The sequence below is a fragment of the Monodelphis domestica genome, chromosome 5, assembly GCF_027887165.1.
Source record: "Monodelphis domestica isolate mMonDom1 chromosome 5, mMonDom1.pri, whole genome shotgun sequence".
Classification (NCBI taxonomy): domain Eukaryota; kingdom Metazoa; phylum Chordata; class Mammalia; order Didelphimorphia; family Didelphidae; genus Monodelphis; species Monodelphis domestica.
In genome coordinates, this window is record NC_077231.1 from 88,794,064 (window position 1) to 88,819,162 (window position 25,099).

At 39.5% G+C, this 25,099-nt stretch overlaps 1 protein-coding gene across 1 annotated transcript in view; it reads right to left on the bottom strand.

Annotated features, from left to right (window-relative positions):
• LOC100020693 (sodium-coupled monocarboxylate transporter 1-like) overlaps positions 1-24,414 on the bottom strand; it is a 58,033-nt gene extending 33,619 nt beyond the window's left edge. Inside the window, exons 1-5 of the mRNA XM_001373063.5 lie at positions 23,523-24,414; positions 18,956-19,021; positions 12,290-12,341; positions 6,474-6,541; positions 4,988-5,142 (exon numbers count right to left, since the gene is read on the bottom strand). Coding sequence (XP_001373100.2) covers positions 4,988-5,142; positions 6,474-6,541; positions 12,290-12,341; positions 18,956-19,021; positions 23,523-23,873 — 692 coding nt within the window. The 5' untranslated portion in view covers positions 23,874-24,414. The remainder of the gene's footprint in view (positions 1-4,987; positions 5,143-6,473; positions 6,542-12,289; positions 12,342-18,955; positions 19,022-23,522) is intronic.
• Between the last annotated feature and the right edge of the window lie 685 nt (positions 24,415-25,099).

Consider the following 25,099-nt stretch of genomic DNA (forward strand, 5'->3'; position numbering starts at 1 on the left):
CTGGGTGACAAAATAGAGGAAGTGCCCAAGCCTACAGTCACAAGGACTGAAGGCCACAGTAGACTGTCCTAACTATTTCAAAGAGGGAAGGTGTATATAAATGGATATTTCTGTGATAAAACCAACAACACCATTTCAATCAAGACTCTAGATTCTAGAGTGTACATAAAAGCCTCTAAAAAAGGCCACAAATCTGGCCTGAGTCACTTATTAGCTGTGGGGCCCTGGGCAAGCCACTAAACCTCTCTTTGCTTCAGTTTCCTCCTCTGTAAAATGAGCTGGAGAAGGAAATAACAAACCATTATCTTTGCCAAGAAAACCCCAATGGGTTGATGAAGACTGAAGCCAAGACCGAAAAATGACTAAACAACCACTGAAAGAGACTCAAATATGTTTGAATTGTGCATGCTGTCACTGCATTACTTTCTATACCCCAAAGTGCACTGTTATAACATCTAGAAGAGCTCTTGCCACCTCACTGTGACAATCATCTCACAATTAAAATTATCTCAAGAGACTGACTTGGGGGCGAGAATACGAGATTGTTGATGATATCATCAGGTTTATTGGTTAAACCAGCAGCGGAATCAGAAAAGTGATCTGGGTTTCCATAGTTGTCTCTTGGAACCAGGGACAAGTCCAGATGGGCTAGGCAGTGGGATAAACAGATTTTTTAGGAGCTCATGATTCAGTTCCTCCCTTGGCCATCCCTAGACATCTTTAATTGGTGAGGGTTAATTAGAAGGTGGTCCATCAGACCCTCAATCCTTCCCAGGACCTAAGGGTGGCTAGTCACATTAACTGGAAAAGAACCTTTGTCTCCTTCACTTATTAACCAAATTGTGTTCAAAAGGAAGATTCCCAAGGACAAAGAAAATGCAAAAAGCAGCCCACTAGATGGTATTTATAACCTAGATCCCAGACTCAGGAATACACAGTTATTCTCCCTGATATATAGGAATTAATATAGTATATGAAAATTAAATTTTCACACTCACTCTTTTTCTAAATTAACTGAAAACACAGATAACAACTTTTTTGAACCAACTAGAGACATATATTTTGCCACTGCTTAGCAGGTACAAAATTAAGATCTGGAAAGTACAAATATAGATTATGCTTCAAATAATTATTCTGTTGGCACAAAAGAGGGGATCCACAAAAGTATCTTTACCAATCTCCCTTTTAGTTTAACTGAAATTATTAAAAAATAATATTTCTTTAGTTTGGAAGTCTGCTCCAGACTTTCTTTCCTCCCCCTTCTCCCAAGAAGGATGGATTTTAAGTTGAAGACAAAGGGCCTTTTTAAAGAAATGGATTAAGGGTAGAAAATAAATTTTGAACAAAGAGTACCTCTTGTCTGGTTAAGATCCTTTTCTTCCCCATACCCTAAAGACACACCTTTTTCCATTCAGAAAGGATGGTGCTTATTGATTCCTAGAAAGATATTCTTGTAATTGCTAAGAAAAATAGTCAAGAAAAAAATCTAGAACTGACTATTGTACTGGAATATTACCCCAAACTCTATTTCAATATATCATTATTTTTCCCCAGTTGAAGACTGCTATAAATGCTCCCCCAAATTGTATTGGTGCAGATTGCTGAAGTGTCTAAAGGCAAAGGGAAGGGTTTGCCAGTTTGGACTTGTCTTTCTATGTCTCACTCTCTTTGTCTCATTTTCTATCTCTCTTCCCATCTGTCTACTGAAATCTTTGAATATTACTGTTAAATTAAATAAAATTACTTCTGGCAGTTTCGTGCCTAAAACACAGAGAACTTAACTAATATTGATTTTTCTTTGACAGTTGAAAAAGTAATGGAATTGAAATCAGGAGAGGTCTGGTTTCAAACCTTATCTCTGACACATATTAGGTATGTGAACACGGAGAAGTCCTCTATTCTCTTTAAGGTGTGTGCCCCCTACTGGCACTGAGGTGAGGAAGGAGAGCCCTGGGCCTGAAACTCATGAAGTCCTCCTGAGTTCAAATTTAGACTCCGATACCTTCTAGCAGCATGATGTTTAGTTTTTTTCAGTCATACCCAAAGCTTCATGACCCCATTTGGGGGTTTTTTAACAGAGATACTGTAATAGTTTGCTATTTTCTACTCCAGTTCATTTTACAGATGAGGAAACTGAGGCAAACAGGGTTAAGTGGTTTGCCCAGGTTTGCCCAGGTCACATAACTGGTCTGTGCCAGAGGTCAGATTGGAACTCAGGCCTCCCCACTAGCACTATGACCTCAATCAAATAATTTGATTTTTGTCGTGTCTGTTTCCTCAGATGTAAAATGGCAATCATAACAGCACCTACTTCACAGGGTTATGAGGATCAAAGGAGATGATATCTGAAACAGGCACTTAAATTCTTATTTTCTCCCTCTCTTTTCTACCTTATAAAAGATAGCCTCGATGATGATATAATTAGTTTGCTTAAGAACTGGTTGAGGCAAAGCTAGATAACTCAATGGATAGAGCACCAGGCATGGAATGAAGAGAACCTGGGTTCAAATCTTCCTGGCCATGTGACTTAACTTACCTTGCCCTTCAGTCTTAGAACTGAACCTAAGACAAAAGGTATGGGTTAAAAAAAAAAAAAGAACTGGTTGAATGACTAGATTCAATTCATTTTCCACATGAAGTCTTTCTTTCCCTAATGGCTGCTGCCTCTCCTTCAAAATTATTGTCTATCTGCTTTTTAAAAATACTTTTTTAAAGAACTTTAAGGTACTATATAAATGTCAGCTATCATTATTATTGTTTTGGTTATATTACAATTTAAACAGAATTGTCGTATTTATATATTTGAGTCTTCTCTTGGCCCCTACACAGACATACACCCAAATTTCAGCACCTTCCCTATGAGAATGCAATTTAAGGTTTGAGTGTTCTGTCACCTTTAAAGTAATGCAGCTAGACATGCCATGCAAGGAAACACTATTGAACAGTGGAAAGAACATTGGGGGCATATCTTGATAGCTCAGTAGATTGAGAGCCATGTCTAGAGATGGAGATCCTGGGTTCAAAAAAATCTGGCCTCAGACACTTCCTAGCTGTGTGACCCAGGGCAAGTCACTTAACCCCCATTGCCCAGCCCTCACCACTCTTCTGCCTAGGAACTAATATACACACAGTATTGGTTCTAAGGTGGAAGGTAAGGGTTTGAAGAAGGAAGGAAGGAAGGGAGGAAGGAAGGAAGGAAGGAAGGAAGGAAGGAAGGAAGGAAGGAAGGAAGGAAGGAAGGAAGGAAGGAAGGAAGGAAGGAAGGAAGGAAGGAAGGAAGTTAGTTCTGGAGTCAGAGCCCTAGGTTCAAATTCTATCTCAGTCACTAAATCTTGGTTTCCTAGTGGTGTGGCCTTAGACAAGTCACTTTATCCTGATTACCTAGCCCTTATACCCTTCTGTCTTAGAACTAACACTAAGACAGATGTTAAAGATTTTAAAAAGAAGAAAAGAAATGAAGAAACCAAAACTAGAGGAAAGGAAATGACATGTCAAAGGTCACATGGCCAGCAATTACAAAAGCTAGGATTTAAACCTATGTTCTCTAATTCCAACATCAATATGCTATTGTTTTTTACCCCAGTACAGCTAAGCCCTGGTTTGTGCAAATAAGGAATCCCTGTGAAGTGAATATTTGAATTTTCACTGTTCAGCATTATAATTATATAAAATATGGTTATTGGTTCCACCCCAATGGAAAAATGTTGACCATTTCAGATGATTCATTATCTTAACTCATCAGGAGCTAACTATATATAGCACATTGTCAATTCTCCAAACAACCACACATTTCCTAGCTATTTCCAGAGAGATTTACTTGTTTAATTCTTACAACTACCTTGTGAGATACATTTTTTAAAAATCTAGATCTGAGATTTCACAATATGGAGAATTTCAAGTGAGGACATTCCCTCTACTAATGCAGAATGACAACTCAGCTACAAATCAGAGTCATTGATTTGTTCAGACTTTCCCCAATGGATGGGCATCTCCTTGGCTTCCAGTTCTTTGCAACCATAAGATGAGCTGCTATAAATTTTTCTTTCCTTCATTTCTCTAGGGATATAGACCTAGTAGGGGCATAATTGAGTCAAAAGGTATGTCCAGTTTGGTAACTTGGGGATGGCATGGTACCAAAGTGCTTTCTAGAATGGCTAGACCACTAATTCAGAGCTCTATAAACATTAATGTGCTAGGTGGTAAAGTGGATAGAGCAGAGGGTCTGGAGTCAGGAAGATGTGAGTTCAAATCTGACCTCAGACACTTAATATATGTATGACCTTGGGAAAGTCATTTAACCCTATTTGCCTATGTTTCTTACTCTATTAAAGAAGGATAATAATAATAATAATAATAATAATAATAGCACCTACCCTCAGGTTTTTGTGAGAATCTAAGAGAATTGTAAAATCCTTAACACATAGGAGAGTTTAATAAATGTTTGTTATCTTCTTGGTTTTACCATAGTCTCTCCACCCCAACATTTGTCATTTTTAGGAGGTATGTGGGAAACTTCAAGTTTGAGTGTCTTGCCAGGGATCCCACAGCTAGTTTGTATGTGTTAGAAGAAATACTTGAACCCATGTGCCTCCAAGACTAGTCTTCTAATCATTGTGCCAAGCTGCATCTTTTAGTCATTAACAACTGATATTGTCCCCTTATTACAGAACAAGGAAATGGAGTATCAGAGAGGTTAAGAGACTCACCCACAGGCTTACAGTTAATAAATGATGAAAGTGGAATTTGAATTCTTGTCTCTCCTGATTCCAAGACCAGTATTCTTTGTAATATATTATATATGATTAAAGATCTAATGTTCCATATCAGACTGAAATGATTCTTTGCCATCTTCTACTTGCATGCCATCCTTAATTACTATTTAAAATGCCACAATGGTTCTACTGAAAATTTGTTCTGCTTATTGATTGATTCATTGACTGATAACATTTAACACCAACACCAACACAAAGGATAAATGAAAACTTACTCCCAGAAGTTCAGTCTTCCTCCATGATAGGAATCATTTAGAATATTGTTCATCCCACCTTGAACCACAACAGCCTGTATGATCACAGATGCAAATCCTGCTACCATGATGCCAACTTGGAAAACATCTGTCCAGACAACAGCTTTGAGGCCACCCTTCATTGGGGAAAAAGACATTTGCAGAATGACCATTCTAATGGTGATGTAAAGTTGGGGGAGAGTTCATTTGAAGGACAACCAGTTTGATGACAAGGTGATAGAGTCTGGGAAAAGTGTATTTGAAGTATGACAAGATCATCAATTTAGACAAGAAAGGGGAAGAAGGAGAAGAAGGAGAAAAAGAAAGAAAGAAGAAGAAGAAGAAGAAGAAGAAGAAGAAGAAGAAGAAGAAGAAGAAGAAGAAGAAGAAGAAGAAGAAGAAGAAGAAGAAGAAGAAGAAGAAGAAGAAGAAGAAGAAGAAGAAGAAGAAGAAGAAGAAGAAGAAGAAGAAGAAGAAGAAGAAGAAGAAGAAGAAGAAGAAGAAGAAGAAGAAGAAGAAGAAGAAGAAGAAGAAGAAGAAGAAGAAGAAGAAGAAGAAGAAGAAGAAGAAGAAGAAGAAGGAAGAAGACAACAATGACAATGGAGGTGGAAGACGACAATGGAGGAGAAGAAGAAGAAGAAGAAGAAGAAGAAGAAGAAGAAGAAGAAGAAGAAGAAGAAGAAGAAGAAGAAGAAGAAGAAGAAGAAGAAGAAGAAGAAGAAGAAGAAGAAGAAGAAGAAGAAGAAGAAGAAGAAGAAGAAGAAGAAGAAGAAGAAGAAGAAGAAGAAGAAGAAGAAGAAGAAGAAGAAGAAGAAGAAGAAGAAGAAGAAGAAGAAGAAGAAGAAGAAGAAGAAGAAGAAGAAGAAGAAGAAGAAGAAGAAGAAGAAGAAGAAGAAGAAGAAGAAGAAGAAGAAGGAAGAAGACAACAATGACAATGGAGGTGGAAGACGACAATGGAGGAGGAGGAGAAGAGGGAGAGGGAGAAGGAGGAGAAGGAGGAGACACTGAGTTCAGTCACATTGTATTAGAAGTAAGAAACTGAGACTCAGTCATATTATTATAAGTAGATTGATTAAGGTCAAATAATATCTGGCAAGTGGGAGAGCTAGGATTTGGTCTCAGGTTTCCTGACTCCAAACCCAGCATTATTCCTTGGAGCACACTGTCTCATCAGGTCAGAGTATAGCACATTCCAAGATTTCTTACCCTATGTTAAAAAATCTTCCACCCCTAAACCTACTCCTCTCCACCCTTCCCCCATTCCTGCCATCAAAGAATCACATGAACTTGAGGAATAAATAATAAACTTTTCCCCTAAATAATTGTGACTTCATCAAACTCCCAATATAATTAAAGAAATATAGACAATCACTTTTCTTTCATAAAAGAAATAATGCCTGGCTACCACAAATTTAAAATCTGCATAGTCATTGAGTAATGACCCTATGGAAATAGGGAGTGAGCATACCATTGTACAGTAGAAAGTGCAGACCACCCCAGTGGCAACGACCGCGCCCCACAGATCAAATCCAGTAACTGCAAAAACAGGAAAAACAAATTCATCCTCATGAAATGGCATGGTTCTGTAGCCTCTTGAAAATTCCATTCCAGACTTTAGGAAGTTGTCATGAAACAAATACAGCCACAGGGCAGAGAGTCCTAGATTTGGACTCTGAGGACCTGAGTCCAAATGCTATGTGAGCTTGAGCAAATGAATTCAAGCCTCAGTTTCCTTTCTTGTAAAAGGAGAGGTTTGGAATAGAGGAGCTCCCAGATCAAAAGATTTAGATATGGGAGGGACCCAAGATATCATCAAGTCCCACATCTATAGAGAAGGAAAAAGAAACTCTATAGGACTTACTCAAGGTCACACAGGTAGGTAGCAGAACTGTTATTCAGTCATTTGCCAGTTGTATCCAACTCTTCCTAACCCCATTTGGGGTTTTCTTAGCAAAGACAGGGCAGTTTGCCATTTCCTTCTCCAGATCATTTTACAGATGAGGAAACTAAGGCAAACAGTATTAAGTGGCCCAATCAGGGTCACAAATAGCTATTAAGTGTCTGAGGACAGATTTGAACTCAGGATCTTCCTGACTATGAGTCTGGCATTCTATCCACTGTGCCACCTAGCTGCCCAGGTAGCAGATTTGCCAAGATTTAAACCAAAGTCCCCAAACAATAAATCCCATATTCTTTCCAATACATTATACTTCTAAAATCTCTGTCTATTTTTCCGTTTCAGTCACGTCCAATTCTTCATAATGCTATTTGGGGTTTTCTTGGCAAAGATACTGAAGTGGTTGGGGGCAGCTAGGTAGCTCAGTGGATTAAGAGCCAAGCCTAGAAGTGGGAGGTCCTGTATTCAAATGTGACCTCAAACATTTCCTAGCTGTGTGACTCTGGACAAGTCACTTAACTCTCAAAGCCTAGCCCTTACTGTTCTTCTGCTTTGGAACCAATTCATGGTATTGATTTTTTTTTAAACTCTTACCTTCCATCTTGGAATCAATACTATGTATTGGTTAATACACAATAGGGATTAAGTGACTTGCCCAGGGTCACACAGCTGGGAAGTGTCTGAGGCCAGATCTGAACCCAGGATCTCCCATCTCTAGGCATGGCTTTTAATCCACTGAGCTACCCAGCTTCCCCTTCATGGTATTGATTTTAAGATAGAAGGTAAAGGTTAAAAACAAAAAAAGATATTTGAGTGCTTTGCCTTTTCCTTCTCTAACTCATTTGATAGATATGGAAACTGAGGCTCATCTGACACTAAATCCTGATTCTGCTTGTGATACAGATTGACTTTAACAAACATCATCTCCTAATTAGTTCTCTAATACCTTCCAGTCCAAAACAGTATAGTTTAGTTACCTCACTTGTACAATGAAGAAATTGAGGTAGCTGAACTCCATGGTCCCTTCCTATTCTATTATCCTGTGGTTTTATGATTCTAAGACTTGGATGGGTGATAAGAAAGCAGAAGCAGAGCTTTAGAGCAGGATGGAACTTTAAACAGGTCCAGGGAGCCAGCTGAAGGGATTACAGGTCACACAGCTAGTAAGTATCTCAGAGGAAATCTGAATCCAGTTATTCCTGACCCCAATTCTAGTCTGTCTTTTATACCACCCTCAGTCTCAAGGCCACAGAGAGAGAAGAAGAGAAAGCCTGAAAGAACAGAATGAATGAAATATAGATTTGTATTTACTATAAGCAAAGAGGTAAGGAATCAGGTAAAAGAAGAATACTTATAACCAGATGTTTGGAAATGGAAATGGCTCAGAAAAGGGCTTTTTCTCTCCTTCCATTAGTTAATGAAGACATCTTTAAAGAAGCTGTATTATACAGTGGAATCGTGCATCAGATACAGGAAGGAGGTGGGGAGGGAGGGAAAGAACACGAATCTTGTAACCATGGAAACATATTCTAAATCATCTAATTAAATAAAATTTAAAAAAAAGAAGTTGGGTTATAGAAGTGGTTACAATAAAGACTGCCCTTTCAGCAAACTAGGACAAGAAAGGAAATAGAGAAGCAGTCTGGCAATACTAGTAATAGTAACAATTACATATGTATTAAAAATATGTACATATATATCACTTTAAGTTTTACAAAGTACTTTATATATGTCATCTCACCATATGAGGTAAGTAGTATTATTATTCCCATTTTACAGATGAAGAAACTGAGGTAAAGAGAAGTTAAATCACTTGCCCAGGATTACACACTTAAAAAGTATCTAAGGCAAGAATTGAGTGTTCCTGACTAGGCCTCTGTCCAACTAGCTACTAAAAGGTCAAAGTGAAATGATGAGTGACGTATATCACTTACATATGCCTGAGAAAAGATGGTGAGAGAAATAGTAATAAACAATAATAATATTTTTACACCACTACAAGGTCTGTAAGCGATTTATTTCATTTGATCCACAAACCAGTGAAATAAACACTGTAAGAATTAGTATTATCAAAGTTTTACATGGAAAATCTAGATCAGATTTCTTGGTAGCTCAGGGAAGAGGGAGGGAAAAGAGAGAATTTGGCTCAACTTTTTTTTAAAGAGGTTAAAATGGTTTCTTTCATGTAATTGAGGAAAAATAAAATATTAAAACAATTATTATTCCCATTTTGATGTTGTTACTGTTCAGTTTTTGTTTCAGTCATGGCCAAGTCTTCAGGACCACATTTGATGTTTTCTAGGCAAAGATACCAGAGTGGTTTGCCCCATATCCTTCTCCAGTTCATTTTATAGTTGAGGAAATGGGCAAAATGGGGGCAATGATTTACCTAGGGTCACATAGCTAGCACATGTCTGAGATTGGATTTGAACTCAGGTCTTCCTAACTCCAAGCCCAGTGCTCTATCCAGGGGGCCACCTATCTGCCTCCTTTCTAATTAATTACCAAGTATGTATTGAGTACCTACTTTGTGTTTAGTACTGTGTTCATACTCCCATTGGCCTGATTTAATTTGAGCTTATTAGAGAGCACAAAATGTAAGTGTTTTTCTAGGAGCCAAAATTCCTCTCAATTCTTTCTCCTCATTCCCCACCTTACCAACACTTTCTTATAACTTAGAGGCAACTACAGGCACAATGGATAGAGACTGGGCTTAGAGTCTGGAAGATGTGAGTTCAAATTTGGCTTCATATACTTACTAGCTACCTGACACTGGGCAAATCATTTCACCTCAGTTTCCTCCATTGTAAAAATAGTGATAATAACTGCATCTACTTTTCAGGACCTACCAGAGGATCAAGTGTAATAATATTTGTAAAGTGTTTAGCACAGTGTAATTGCACATGGTAGGTAGAGTATAAATGCTTATGATTTAATTTAATTTGATTCCATGGAAAGATTAAGGCACTCAGAATAGATACCTTAGATGTAAAAAAACAACTCTTTCCTTCTGTCTTAAAATCAATACTTAATATAGACAGAAGAGCAGTAAGGGCTAGGCAACTGGAGTTAAGTGACTTGCCACAGTTAGGAAGTATCTGAGGCTAGATTTGAACCCAGGACCTCTCATCTCCACTAAAGTCATCTACCTGCCCCCAAGTATTAGATGTTTTAAAAGATGAAAGTTAAGTTCCTAGACTTTCATTTGCTAAACTGAAACTAAAACTTTTAGTTGCATTTGGAAGCAAACAAGTTATTTATGAAGACTGCTTTTCATGGCTATGAAATGTTAAATAAATCAACATCACTTTGTAACAGTGTTAAGAGTTACAAAAGATCCTGAGACTTCTAGATAGAATGATTGGTGTTAGAGGTATGTTCCCATGATTATTCCAAAGTACATCCCAAGCATTTGATGACTAGTAGGATTATATCTGTTGTAAAAATCAGGAAAGTTCAAGTTCCATTAGTCCCATAATTCCAAGAATGTATTATCAGCACTGAGTTAACCATTTCCATATCATCATGTCTATTATTAAGAAAAGGTCAGACTGGGAAAGTGGACTCTAAGCGATCACCCTGGTGCAAATACTAATAATAAGGAAATGGGTCTTGATCGATGGCGCATATAAAAAAACCCAGTGGAATTTCGTGTCAGATATGGGAGGAGGGTGGAGGGAGGGGAGGGAAGGAACATGAGTCTTGTAACCATGGGAAAATATTCTAAATCATCTAATTAAATAAAATTTTAAAAAAGAAAGAAAAGGTCAGAGATCAGTCACTGGCTCATTGTGGAGCTAGGAGCACAGTGCTGACTTCCTGAATTCCAAACATGAAATCCACCAGCCCGTTGTTCATTTCACGGTCCATTTTCCTTCCGAGCTTAGGTTTTTCACGATCTAACAAAAGGCGCCATCCCCTACAATCACATTTCTATGAAAAGTTTGAGGCTGCCGGGATTTTTTTCTTTCCCAATGAATTATCCCAAGGCTGGGGATTCCCAGCTGTAATCCCGAGTACCTAGTTTACGGAGGAGAAGGAGGCCAGCAGATCTCCTGAGCTGGAGAATTCTAAGCTTCAGTGAGCTAAGCCAATCAAGTCTCTAAACTGATTTCAGCATCAGTATAATGAGAAGGGTGGAGACAGCAGGATGCCTAAGGAGGCTTAAAGGGACCCAGGTCAGAAAGGAGGCAAATCAAAATGATCCTCTTATAGCAGTCACAGGGAGATCAAGTCCAAGGTTGATAGAGAGTCCCTGCACAAGGCTTAGGACCTAGTAAGCACTTAGTAAATGTTTGTTGGCTTGACTCACCCTTGTAGAAGCTGATCTAAAATAGTCATTATAATAAAAAAAAAATACACACACAACTTTTACCTTTTGTTTTAGTACCAATTCTAAGACAGGAGAGTGGGAAGGGCTAGGCAATCAAGGATTAAGAGACTTGCCTGGAATCATACAGCTAGGCAGTACTTGAGACCACATTTGAACCCAGGTCTTCCTAATTCCAAGCCTGGTGCCATTGTATTATTTTTAAGGCAGAAAATTTTAAAAAAATGAAATGAAATGAAAAGTTTGTTAGTTGGAAAAAAAAAATTAAAGACAAATGGAAAAAGTACCTAGAAGAAAAGAGAAGGAAGTAGAGCAGAAAGTATAGACAAGCACATTAAAAGTAATGTGTAGAATTTACTTCTTGGCCTTTTTTGCTTAAAAAAAAAAGAATAGATACTCTTTCTTTAAAAAGAAGCATATAATTGAGGTTTGTGATTTCTTATAGAATCTTCAAGCTCAAAGATGCTCAGATTTTGTAAAGCTTTGTTCCCACATAAGAGTTACTTTATATATTCCTGTGTAAGAGGAGGAAATATTTCCCCCATCTCCCTCACAAAATTGATAGGAGGTCATTTTGTGAACTGGAAAAAAAAAAGCCTGAATGGTTAGGGGTGGGAAGGGTAATCATAGGAACTGAGTTCAAATCTTGACTGAGCCACTTACAATCTCTGAGACGCTGGTCAAGTTACTTAATACCTCTGGGCCTCAGTTTCCTTAACTGTAAAATGAAAGATTGATTTAGCTGACTTCTAAGGTATCTATGAACCTTTATCTTATGCCAAGATCCTTGATTCCATGAAGGTCACCAAAAACTCAACTCCATTATGATGTTCCATTAATCCATCCTCCCTCTTATCTCTCAAAAGATGACTATTCTCATCCAAATATAAGCATAAGTAGCACTGTTGACTATTTAAATTTTTTTTTAATTTTAAACATTATTTTATTTGGTCATTTCCAAACATTATTCACTGGAAACAAAGATCATTTTCTTTTCCTCCCTGCCGCCCCTCCCACCACCTTTCCCTCTCCCATAGCCGACTATTTAAATTTTTACCTTGATTCAAAGCAAGAGCTGGAGCATAAATAACAATTCCAGTATACAGAATCTAGAAAAAGAAAGCCAGAGTATGAACATGGAAATAATATAGTTTAAAGGTATATACATTTTATTATTAAAGTCAACTGATTGTACAAAGTCACTGGTAGCTCTCTTTCTGTTATTGAACTGTATTTTGTCATGAGGAAAAATGTTCACTCCTTTCTGTGACCCTCAGGACACCTGCTTCCATCTCTGGAACAAGAGGGCTTACTGTATGGACCCGATCATTAATTTTCATGCCTTTGCTGACTATATATTTACTCAACTTCAAAAATTAAATTATAAATGTATACATGTTTATCGATAATTGATAAATGGACAAACACTACAACTCCTTTTACTCAAATGTTTTTATTTGCTCTTCCTGGCTGATCTTGTCTTCCCCATCAGCTTCCTAAGAATCTTTCATATTTCTCTTACTCTGGTCCTTCCACCGGAGTCAGGACCAATTGGGAGGGGCCTTGCTGTCTCCCCCTGCCTTTCAACTTTATTTTTTGTTGTCTATTAGCTACTTTCCTATTCTCTATCCATTCCCTTATATTGCATGTAGAAATTACAGTTTAAAATAATAATAATAATAATAATGAATAATGAATAATTTATTTATGATAACCCAAATATATTATATTATTATTATATATAAAAATGAAAATAAATGGTCACTCAAAAATATTAATAATAATGCCTGGCATCTATATAGCACTTTGCAATTTACAAAGTACTTTATACATATTTATTCATTTTTCTATTGACAATCATGTCCTCCATAAGTGGATGTATATATCTCAAATGGTTCTAGTTAACTATTGCCAACTCTAAACACTAGACCTTTTGTTATGGCAATATTGTTACCATTTATGTATAGATTTTAATCCCTACTAGACTATAAGGGGAGGCACCTGGTTGTACTTTTTTTTTTATATTAAACCCTTACCTTCCATCTTGGAGTCAATACAGTGTATTGTTTCCAAGGCAGAAGAGCTGTAAGGGCTAGGCAATGGGGGTTAAGTGACTTGCCCAGGGTCACACAGCTGGGAAGGGTCTGAGGCCAGATTGGAACCCAGGACCTCCCATCTCTAGGCCTGGCTCTCCATCCACTGAGCTACCCAGCTGCCCCCAATGTATTCTTCTTTGTATTTAATGTAGTGTCAGTTAAGGAGTCTCCAGGAATGGACCATACAATGTGAAGAAGAATTCTACACAGAGATGAGAGGCATGCAGGAGAAGCAGGATGACAGACAGGGGCACTTGGAATGTTTGGAGCATGGACTTCTGGGGGACCAACGACCTCTGAGTTCATTCCCACTTCAGGACTGGAAAACCACCATTTCCTGAGGATTCCCCAGTCTTATCCGATGCCACAGTGCCTCTGTACTGATCCTGTCTCTGTGAATTCAAGACCTGTGAGGACTGAGGGGACATTCAGCTGCCTGAGAGAGTTTTACCATGAAGGGCAGGCTGGGTCAGTCCCAAAGCCAGAATTGCTTCAACCGTGCCTGCTACAGCTAAAGACATTTGCTGCTTCTTTAATTTAGCTTAGGTTAGCCAGCATAAGAGAATAAGAAGACAGAGGGCTTCCAGGCCAGTCCTGGCCATTAGTCTGTGCTTTTAGCCCAGGGAACTCCTGTTTGACCTTCTTCCCTAAACTCCCCCTTGTTATCCTATCCCAAATTAATAGCTGTTGTTCATACTAAGCAGTCAGATCTTTGAAAGGAAGAAGAAGGGGGCAGCTGGGTGGCTCAGTGGATTGAGAGCCAGGCCTAAAGATGGGAGGTCCTGGGTTCCAATCTGGCCTCAGACACTTCCAAGCTGTGTGACCCTGGGCAAGTCATTTGACCTACATTGCCTAGCCCTTATCACTTTTCTGCCTTGGAACCAATACATAGTATTGACCACCAAGACAGAATGTAAGGGTTTTATAAAAATTAATAAGTAAATAAATAAAAGGAAGAAGAAGGAAGGTTGGTGGGTGGAGGTTTTTGATCTGGGAGAGAGTTTTCTCAGATCCACGTTAAGCCAAACCTCCTGGATCCTCTCATTACTGCTCTTTCTCAGGCAGCTTTTTTTGTGCAGAAATAGCCAGTTTGGGGAGAGGCTAGGTCCAGCAAACTTCCTAGCCAGCCGACTATCCCCTCCTCCCAAGGGGTTCTCTATCTTGACACAGAGACTGCAATAGTTTACCCACCAAAGTGCTCTGGCCTAAGGCAGAGAGTAGCCATTTGGTCTCTGTCTCTGGGGGGAGATACCTTGACCGGTCAGGTTGCTCAAAATACCTGAACACTCGTCTATATCATCAACCCAGGGTCTCCCTCCCTTCTTTCACTCCTTCATCCGTCATTGAATTCTGGGCATCACATTTCAGCAAAAACATTGGCAAACCAGACTGCATCCCCAGGGGGAAGAGGGGAGAGACAGCCAGAATTGGGAGGGCACTGGACCTCTGATCCAAGGGCCAGGGGATATTTAGTCTAGAGAAGAAAAAATGGGTGGCCCCTAGGGTGAAGGTAATACAGAAGCCAAGATAGCTAAAAGTATTTGAAGGATGCTTAGGGAAAAGGGGGCTGAACTTGCTCTTTTTCAGTCCAGAGAACTGAACTAGAAGAAAAGGGTAAAAGAGTATTGGAGTGGTAGACTTTGTTTAACAATTGGAGCTGTCCAACAATGGAACAAGCTTTCAAGGAAAGGATTTCCCCCTGCGTGGAGATCTTCACATGGAGGCTGGACAATCATAGGATTATGGACAGAGCTGGGGGGGGGGGTGTCAGTTTCCTCCTGATTCTTCATTTTACACATGAGAAAACTGAACTCCAGAGGAAGTAAAGCATCAAAGGAGGCATTGGAACTCAGGTCCTCTAATCTAGAGCTCATGCTCTTTCCCCTGTTCCACACTGCCTCCTGGAGATGATTAAAGGGGATAGCTACTCAGCTAAGGGATGGACTTAATAGCCCCAGAAGTCCTTTCCAGCTCTGGTATTCTCTACCTCTGTTCTTTTCATTTAGCAGGACTTCATACAGATGTTTCCATATTTCTAGATATTGATCACTGATACAGCATTGGGTGCTTAACTATATCCCACTCAATAAAGCACAGCTCTTATTTCTCTTAATGGAGCTGTTTCTTAGCCCCATTTTTTTAAACCCTCACCTTCCATCTTAGAATCAGCATTATAAATTGGTTCTAAGGCAGAAGAGTGGTAAGGGCTAGGCAATGGGGGTTAAGTGACTTGTCCAGGGTCACACAGCTGGGAAGTGTCTGAGGCCACATTTGAACTGAGGACCTCCTGTCTCTAGGCCCAGCTTTCTATCTATTGAGCCACATGGCTACCCCTTGACATCATGTTTAAAGACAAAATTGCATGCCCAGGTCTGTATCATGAAGGTGTGTGTGTGTGTGTGTGTGTGTGTGTATGTGTGTGTGTATGTGTGTGTGTGTATGTGTGTGTGCACGTGTCTGTTGTGGAAGAGGCATGCATGCCAAAGATAAGAAGCTGGAGATTGATCTTCTGTCAATCAAAGGAAGATTCCATTTGGAATGTGACTGGGAAACAATATCATCTATTACAGTGTGTGTGTGTGTGTGTGTGTGTGTGTGTGTGTGTGTGAGAGAGAGAGAGAGAGAGAGAGAGAGAGAGAGAGAGAGAGAGAGAGAGAGAGAGAGAGAATTCTCTTGGTGGTTAGGGGAGGGGAGCCCATCATTCCTAATCAATCACTTCTCTGAGCATTTCATTTTTTAAAATTAGAAATCCTTATCTTCCATCTTAGAATCAATACTATATATTGGTTCCAAGGCAGAAGATGGGTCAGGGCTAGGCAATGGGAGTTAAGTGACTTGACCAGGGTCACACAGCTAGGAAGTGTCTGAGGCTGGATTTGAGCCAGGAACTCCATCTCGAGACATGGCTCTCTATACACTGAACCACCCAGCTGACCCTTTTTCTGAGCATTTCTAAGAATGACATAGGGATGGAATGAACTGTCAGGGTAAGTGGGAATTAGCTAACTACATTAACTACAAACTTGGGTTCAGCAGCTCAAGGCAAGTAGCAAGACCAGCTCCCTTTTTCTTTCTTCATATTTCAGTGTTCCCTCCTGGAGAACCAGGGTACAAGTTTGGCTCCAGCAACAGTCACATCACCATGGCAAAGGGCTACATGGCTTTCAATTGTCAAAATAGAACAGTTAATTCAGAACAAAGAAGAAAATCCCTCTTGCTCCCTTTTTGTGCTCAGACTTCGTTATGCCAAAATCCTTCTCCACAATGGAGGAAAAGGTGAACTGGATGAGTCAATGGAGGATTCTTGTGACAGCACACTGTGGCATCAGTAAGTCCAAGTACTTCAGGCAACAATTAGCATCCCTGGCTACACAGTGACCTATTTCCCAAGCTCTTGGATCCAGGCAGGGTCAACTTCCCTGTGTATTGTAATAGGAGGTTAATTTGTATTAGAGGGGTCAACATTCCTGGATTGTTCTTTAGGAAACATTTGGCTTTGAAGAAGTGCTCGCCAGCATGTGGTTTTATGTCTTCCCAATTTCAATATTGATTTGCAGTTGAGTAAGCATTTGGGAACTTTTTAAGGACCTAATAAATTTTTTGGAAAGCTTTGTTTGACACATACATGCATGGCCTTTTCAGTCTCCTTTCTTCAAGGCATCAGGCAAAAACAACAAACCTCTATACAAGGATTGGTTATGGTTGTTGTTTTAATTCTTCTTTCTGACACTTAAATCTCACAGTGTCATCCCAATGAATAGAGAAGTGGCACTGGAATTCAAGAGTCTGAATCTCAGATCAGTTTCATAGTGCCTGACAACCCTGGGCAAATCTCTAAACCTCAGTGTCTTCATCTGTCATAAATTTACAGTACTTAAAAGAATTTTTTGAAGTGAAAATGTAAAAGAAAGGATGTTGGTTTTAGGGTCGCAGGGTCTGGATTCAAATACTGACTACATAATTTTATCTAACTTCTCCAAACCTGTTTCTTTTCCTCAAGTATAAAATGAGGAAACTGAACAAGGAGGTACCCTTTGAGCTAGAGCATCATAATCTTGTGACCATATGGTATTAGGCATTGAGCTCTGGACCAGAGGTCAGGAAAATGTAGTTTTAAATCTTGTCTCTGTCATTTACCAGCTTTAGAAAGGTCACTACCCTTCTCTAGGCCTCAGTTTCCTCATTCACCAAAATTAGAAAGTTGAACTCCATAGCATCTAAGGTTGCCACCAGTTCCAAATCTATGTTGATAAGATGCTATTAGTTAAGTTACTATCTGGTTCTGTAGTGGTGATTGCAGTTCCCACAATGGGAGTCCCTCATGCAGAATACATCACAACCCAGATCCTTTGTATATTCACCACCCACTAATTGAACCTCTCAGGGATATAGTGCGGAAAGTGCTTTGGGGGGACAGCTAGGTGGCACAGTGGATAGAATATGAAGTCTGGAGTCAGGAAGATCTAGGTTCAAATTTGACCTCAGACATTTCCTAGTTGTGTGATCCTGAGCAAATCACTTAAGTCCCATTTGCCTCACCCTTGCCCTTTTATCTTAAAACTGTTACTAAGACAAAAAGTGTTATAAAAATTAAAATTTAAAGTGAAAGTATTTTGCAGTTCTTAAAATACTATAGATAGGAGAGTTCCCAGTAATTTTGGAGTATTTTTATTTGTCTATTTTTTTTATTTCTCCCCAATTACATGTAAAAACAATTATTAACATTTGTTTTTATTTTATTTTGAGTTCCAAATTCTCTCCCTTGCCTTCCTCCTCTCTGATATGGAAAGCAATCTGAAATCTATTTCTTTTTAATATAGAGTTATTTCCTTCTCCAGTTCATTTCACGGGTGGGAAACTGAATCAAAGAGGGCCAAGTAACTTGCCTAGAGTCACATAACTAGTAAGTGTCTGAGGCTTGATTTGAACTCAGAAAGAGGTTTTCCTAACTCTAGGCCCAGCGCTCTATTCATTGGCCATCTAGCTGCCCCTGATACAGTTTTGACACATGCAGTCTTGAGCATTTTCAACAAATTCTTCAAATATTTTTACCATCTGAATTAGGTCATTAATATCAATTTTTTAAATTTGAGAAATTAGAGCCAAATAAATATTACCCACACTAAGTGAACCATACAACAGATCAGTACTATCGCTTAATATAAATAATCATGTTTGTTAATAATTATTATTATTGTTTTCATAATAATAATACTTATAACTAGTACTTAGTGTTTTAAGATTTGCAACACACTTTATAAAGATTTTCTCATTTTATCTTCACAACAAACTAGAAGGTAGATGTTATTAGCATCCTGTGGAAATTAAGGCACATAGAGGTTAAGTGAGTTGCATAATACCACAAAGCTAGTGTCTGAGGACCAATGTGGACTCAGAAGGCTCACAGAATCTCTGTTTTCAATACTCTGCAATAATAGGAGCTTCCTTGTATTCATTTGTTTCTATTTCCAATTCATTCACTCTTTTCATTTCTCCTTTTTCACTTAGATCTTTTGTAAATACATCTAGACGTTCCTTAATAAACAAGATGCCCAGTTTTCACAGATATTTTACCAAAATACTTTAGATTGCAAAAGTATCAAAAAGTATATTGGAGAGCTACTTACTGTCTGAATGATGAATAGAACAGTCCCACAGAGGCGAACATGTTTATTAAAACGAAGCTCCAAATACTTTAAAAAATCAAAAAGAAGGTAAAATAGTTAGTAGTCATGACCAATACTTCCCACCTTAGAAAATTTTAGATATAGAGCTGCAAGGACTCCAGAAAGTCAAGTAGTTCAGCACCCTTCAGAAGAGTTCAAATGCTTTGTAGGACCCCTAAGTGAATAAATTCCTCATAGAGTCCTTGACAACACTCTAGGGATCCTGAGATCCACTTATCAAAGAAGAAATTCCCACAGATGATTTGAACTCCCTGACTCCATAGAAACAGGACAGCTAGGAAGGCAGGTAGGTAGTGTAGTAGAGCTCTAGGTCGTGTCCAGAGGACTTGCGTTCAAATTTGACTTCCAATATTTCCTGTGTAACCCTGGGCAAGTCACTTAACCCCCATTTCCTTAGCCCTTGACCTGTCTTAGAGAAAGAGAGAAAAAGAGAGAGAGAGAGAGAGAGAGAGAGAGAGAGAGAGAGAGAGAGAGAGAGAGAGAGAGAGAAAGAAAGAAAGAAAGAAAGAAAGAAAGAAAGAAAGAAAGAAAGAAAGAAAGAAAGAAAGAAAGAAAGAAAGAAAGAAAGAAAGAAAGAAAGAAAGAAAGAAAGAAAGAAAGAAAGAAAGAAAGAAAGAAAGAAAGAAAGAAAGAAAGAAAGAAAGAAAGGAACTGAGTTAAATAGTTAAATAGGACCTTGTTCCTTTTTTTTTTTTTTTGTCTGTATGGCATTAACAAGGCCTACCTAGAAGACTGCTTGACCTAAATAAGGACAAATATCTTTATGTCATCTATGTTATTCCTCCATCAAATCTGGCTCAGACACTTCCTAGCTATGTGACCCTGGGTAAGTCACTTGACCCACATGGCCTAGCCCTCACTGCTCTTCTGCCTTAGAATTGATACTAAGAAAGAAGATGATATATATTTATGTGGCAGCTCAGTGGATAGAGAGCCAGGCCTGGAGATGGAAGGTCCTGAATTCAAATCTGACCTCAGATACTTCCTAACTGTGTAATCCTGGGCAAATTACTTAACCCCAAGCACTTAACTGCTTTGCCCTTACTGCTCTTCTGCCTTGGAATCAATACTTAGTATCAATTCTAAGGAAGAAGGTAAGGGAAAGGGAGGGAGAGAATAAGAGAATCCTGAATCTTCTGACAAACAAAAGTTCTTAATCCGGGAACTATTAACTTAATGTGGTTTGTTTCAACATCTAGATAACCATATTTCAATATAATTGGCTTCCTTAACCTTGCATGTTTTCTTTAATGCATATAAAAGCATTATTCAGAGAAGGATTCATCAGGTTCATTAAACTGCAAAAGGAATACAGGATATCAAAAATGTTAAGAACCCCTGATATGAGTGTAACACACTGATGTGCATTGTCAGAGGGAGTTTTCTTACCAGGTATTCCCTTTACCAATAAAATCAGAGAAGGAGGTGGCTCCCACACACACAGAGAACAAACAATTGTTCATGACACTGCCCTAAGTATGGGAGATACATAGATAAAAAAAATAGTCCCTTCCAACATTCTGTAGGAGGATATAGCTAAATATAGTTAAATATAAATGAGATCATTAATATAGTAAAAAGAGTACTAGATAAGGTCCTGAATTTGAATATGGACTCTACTATTCATTACCTAGTATTTCACCTTTTTTGGCCTCAGTTTCCTCATCTGTAAAATGTGGGAACTGGGTAAGATGGCATCTAAGATCCCTTCCAACTTTAAATCTATGAGCTTAAGTAATAATGAGATAATCTGGAAGGAGGTTGACACAGGAAGTTGAGGACTGGGGAGAAGTGGGAGAGAAAAGGCACCATCAGTTGGGAGGATCAGGATAGATTTCTAGGAAAAGACTTGCACCTAAGCTGAGCCATAAAAGACACTATGGGGAAACTGAGGAAGGAAATTAAGTGTGAGAATTTGGATTGGTTCAGGAGAGATCATCAAGGTAGCCCAACTCCCACATTTTAGAGAGGAAAATAGTTCCAGTAGGTTACACAGGCAGCAAGTAATGACAGAATTGGACCTTTTGACTCAAAATCTAGCCCTTTCTATGAGTGATAGAGGTTTCAAACCCTAGAACTGGAGTTACTGTCTAGGATTTGAAACCTCTATCACATATGGTACCACACTGCCTCCTTAGGAAACTCAACCAATCTCACTATGAAACTGTTCATCAGCTCTGTCAACTGGAGCAAACAGTTAGCAATACTAACCAGAACTGTTGACCCTTGATTGCTATGTTGTATGAGATAGAACACTGTCTGTTGAGTTTCAGAGTATTAATTAACAGATGAAGAAGAGCCAGAGGGGGAGGTGAAGGAGAACCCTGAAGGTATCTCTGTCCTGCCACATATTCAAGATGGTGAACCTTTTACTCTCATGTTTCAAAAGCCCTCCAGTTTCCTGTTTCCTGTTTTCTTTTTAACTTCAATCCATCCTGATTAAGGATCAACTCTGTGCAATGTCAACAAATTCTTTGAGTATGCAGGGCATTTACCAAGCTAGAACTTGGGAGAGATATAAAACTTGAGAGAAGAGACTTTCTAGTCCTTAGAGAGCTCATAGTCCATCACAAGGATGTGACACAGACAGAAACAATCAAAATATTCCATTTTCAAGACCCTGGCAAGCCTTCTGGAAAGTATTTTATGGAATCACAATATATATTTATATTATGTACACTTGTTGCTGTGAATCTCAGGATTGGGCTCAAAAGATGACAGACAGACAGACAGACAGACAGACAGACACACACACACACACACACACACTCACACACACATATCCTGGTGTAGTGAATAAAGAACTACCCAAGGAAATGGAAGTTCAAGTCCCACCTCTGCAAAACACAGTACTGACTGTGGGACCCTAGACAACTCTCCAAGACTATAAAGATAACTAGAAGGTGTAGACCTGCAATGGTGAAGGGAATTTTATATTGCAATAAAATCAGAAGTCCAATCCTTATTCATCTTTTCTTCTTCTCCTTCCCTCTATCTGTCTTCCTCTCCCTTTCCCTCTTCTCCCTCTTCTCTCCCCTCCTCTCCTATCTCTTTTATCTTCTCTACTCTCTCCCCTCTCTCTCCCCACCCTGCTTTTTCCCTCTTTCTCTCTCTCCGTCCCTCTCTGTCTTTCTCCTTTTCTGTCTTCTTCTTTCTTCCCTCACATATATTTACCTAGATATACACATGAGTCTATAATATAGTTATGTAGAAATCTATCTACACATAAATATAGAAATTAGATCATAAAGAATAAAATATAGAAATAAATAAATGTACACTTAGTAAATGTACATTTCTTTCTTTCTTTCTTTCTATATAGGATTGTATTTGTGATTGGTCATTTATTTATCTACTAAACCATTCTGTCTCATTTGTGAATGTATGCATTACGGTTTGTGTGCATGTATGCCATGATTCTATGAAATACTTTAGAGAAAAGTGTCAGGGTCTTGAGCATGTTAATCTTCTGGTTATTTCTGCCTGATATATATTTGTGTGTGTATATATATATATATACATATATATATGGGCATATAAAAATTCATATATCCAGTCCCAACCATTATTATATACATGTGTATCCAGACATGTGATTTCATCAGGGAAAGGCATCCCCAGTGTGAATACCCCCTTTGTCAACAAGCAGATCAATCAACCATCATTTATAAATCTTAAAGAGTTGCCCATACCCTGAAAAGTTAGGTTACTTGTCCATGATCACATGGAGGCAAAACTTGAACCCAGGTGTTCCTGACTGCAAGGTCAGCCCTCTCTCCACTATGGCATGCTCTGTCTCTTCTATACAGGTATGAGAAAAGAGCAGGATGTGGTTAATAGTACTTTTCCAAGATAACAGAAGGAAAAAGGAGGGTAAATGCTGTTGATTGCCAAGATTTGGGTTAGCATGACCGCTTTCCATCTCACCTGGAAAAAGGATTCAGGTACATACCTCAGGCCAAAGCTCAGCTCTCTTGGTTCCTAGCTCCATTTTTTGTTCCCTGTCACTTTGTTTTTGTAGCCCATATTCTCACCTTGATTTGGGGTATAGTGTCCCTGGAGCCTTTAAAGGTTCCAATTTCAGGAGGAGGAGGGACCTGCAAAGCTCGGTAAATTAACGAAAAGGCATTGAAATCCTTCCACCTTTCTAGTTCCCAATGAGCCAAAGAGGTTGAGAAGAGAAAGAGAATTAAAAAAGCAGGTCCCGAAATGTTTGGGGAGAGCCAGGATTTCATAAATGGGGAGGAAGAATGTTATAGTGGAAAGAACTCTGGACTTGGAAGGAGAGGATTTAGCACTTAATACTAGTGTAACCCTAGACAAGTCATTTCACCTCTTCTGGGACCCACTGGGAGGGAAAGGTTGAACCAGATGACCCCTAAGGTCTTTTCCAACTCTAAATCTATAATTCTACGACCCCAGGTTGAATACTGTGTGGTCTGCCCAAGCGAAAGTCCAAGCTAAACCCCGAAGGGGACCTCAGTGGCCAGAGGAGGTGTCACCTTACCTCGTAGGTGCTGGTAATTTCCAGTTTGTAAAAGACTGGAAGGAAGACCTCCGCGCTCAAAATGACCACTAAGGCGTAAGTGATGGCAAAGATGGTGAATATGGCCCCAAAGCGATAGACCTCAGAGGGAGTCCCGAGGACCGTGACCGCGGACATGAAGCTGGCGGTGAGAGACAATGCCACAGGTACCGCGGTCATCTTCCGGCCTCCCATTAGGAAGTCCTTGGAGGTCTGCTGGCCGCCCCCAGCGAAGGCATAGTAAACGCCGATGGCAGCGGAGATGAGCAGCATCGCAGCGAATACTAAGTAGTCCCACACCACGAAGGTCCCGATTTCCCGCGGTGCGCTCATGGCTGCGCTGCGCAAACTTCGGAGACAGCCCGAGTCCGAGAAGCTGCCGGCTGGAAGGGAGTGGGACAGAAGTGCCCTCCTGGCAATCAGCAGGGCCAACGCAGCCTTCTCAGAAGCGACTGAGGGTGCCCCTTCCTGGGCCCCGAGTGGGCTGAGATGGCTGTGGGATGCTACTGGAGCTGTTCACCCTCAACCCGGGCTTGGAAGTACCGGAATGTGGGAGAAGATGATTCGGGAGTTGGGGGAGACTACGTTGCGAAATTCTCTCAGCTTGTCGGACTAGAGGATCCAAAGTCAGGCTGGATCCTAGAGACTTGAATGCCCTGCACCTGACTGGGACTGGTGGTCACGGTGAGTAGTCCTGTGTTCTGTCCTCGAACCTTGGTCAGTGAACCAGCAGGAAGTAATAGCTTTGGTCACCCCATTGGGAAGGGCGGATGCAAATTTAAATGAGAGGGAGAGGCAGGAGGAGGATGTAGGTCCAAGTCTATCTCTGAAACTCCTTACCTTTACGGGAAGATAAGCCAAGGGATTTTTCTCTTAAGAGAGAATTCCTCTAATTGGTTGTAGGCTTGCAGCAAGAATTAGTAGATGGGCAGATTTTACCTTTTACATTTCTCAATGATAAAAAAAAAAGGAAAGACTTGTCTGCTATTGGAGCTACAAGTTTGTGATCTTGATGATAATAATAATAATAACTATGTCGTGTATTCATGTATGTAAATAGAGACATGTGAAGGCAATTGAAAATCAAATAGGAGTTAGCCATACTCGGTAACAAAGAGGCTTCAGTGTTGCAATGATTTAGGTGACAAGTGTTTCTACAGTGTGACTAATGCCACAGTCATAAAAGCTACAAGACTCATTTAATATGATTGCCAAGAAGTCGGTTTTCTTCTAAGAATGAGTCTCTCATCTCCTGAAAGAGGCATTCCTTTGGGGTTAGTCTTTTTCCTAACCTCTTTGAGCCTCAGTTTCCTATTTTGAAAAATAAGGGCAGAGGGGAAGGGTACACCAGGTACCAGTAGCTGGGCAGTTCGGAGCATCAAGCATTGGCCTGAGAATAAAGACCTAAGTTCAAATCCCTCTTTAGACACACCCTGACTGTTTGACATTGGACAGGTAGGTCACTTAACCTCTATCTGCCTTTGATTTCTCTTTGGAGGGGACTGTTTTGAGTACAAAATGAGAAAATATTTGTAAAATACATTACAAGCTTTAAAACA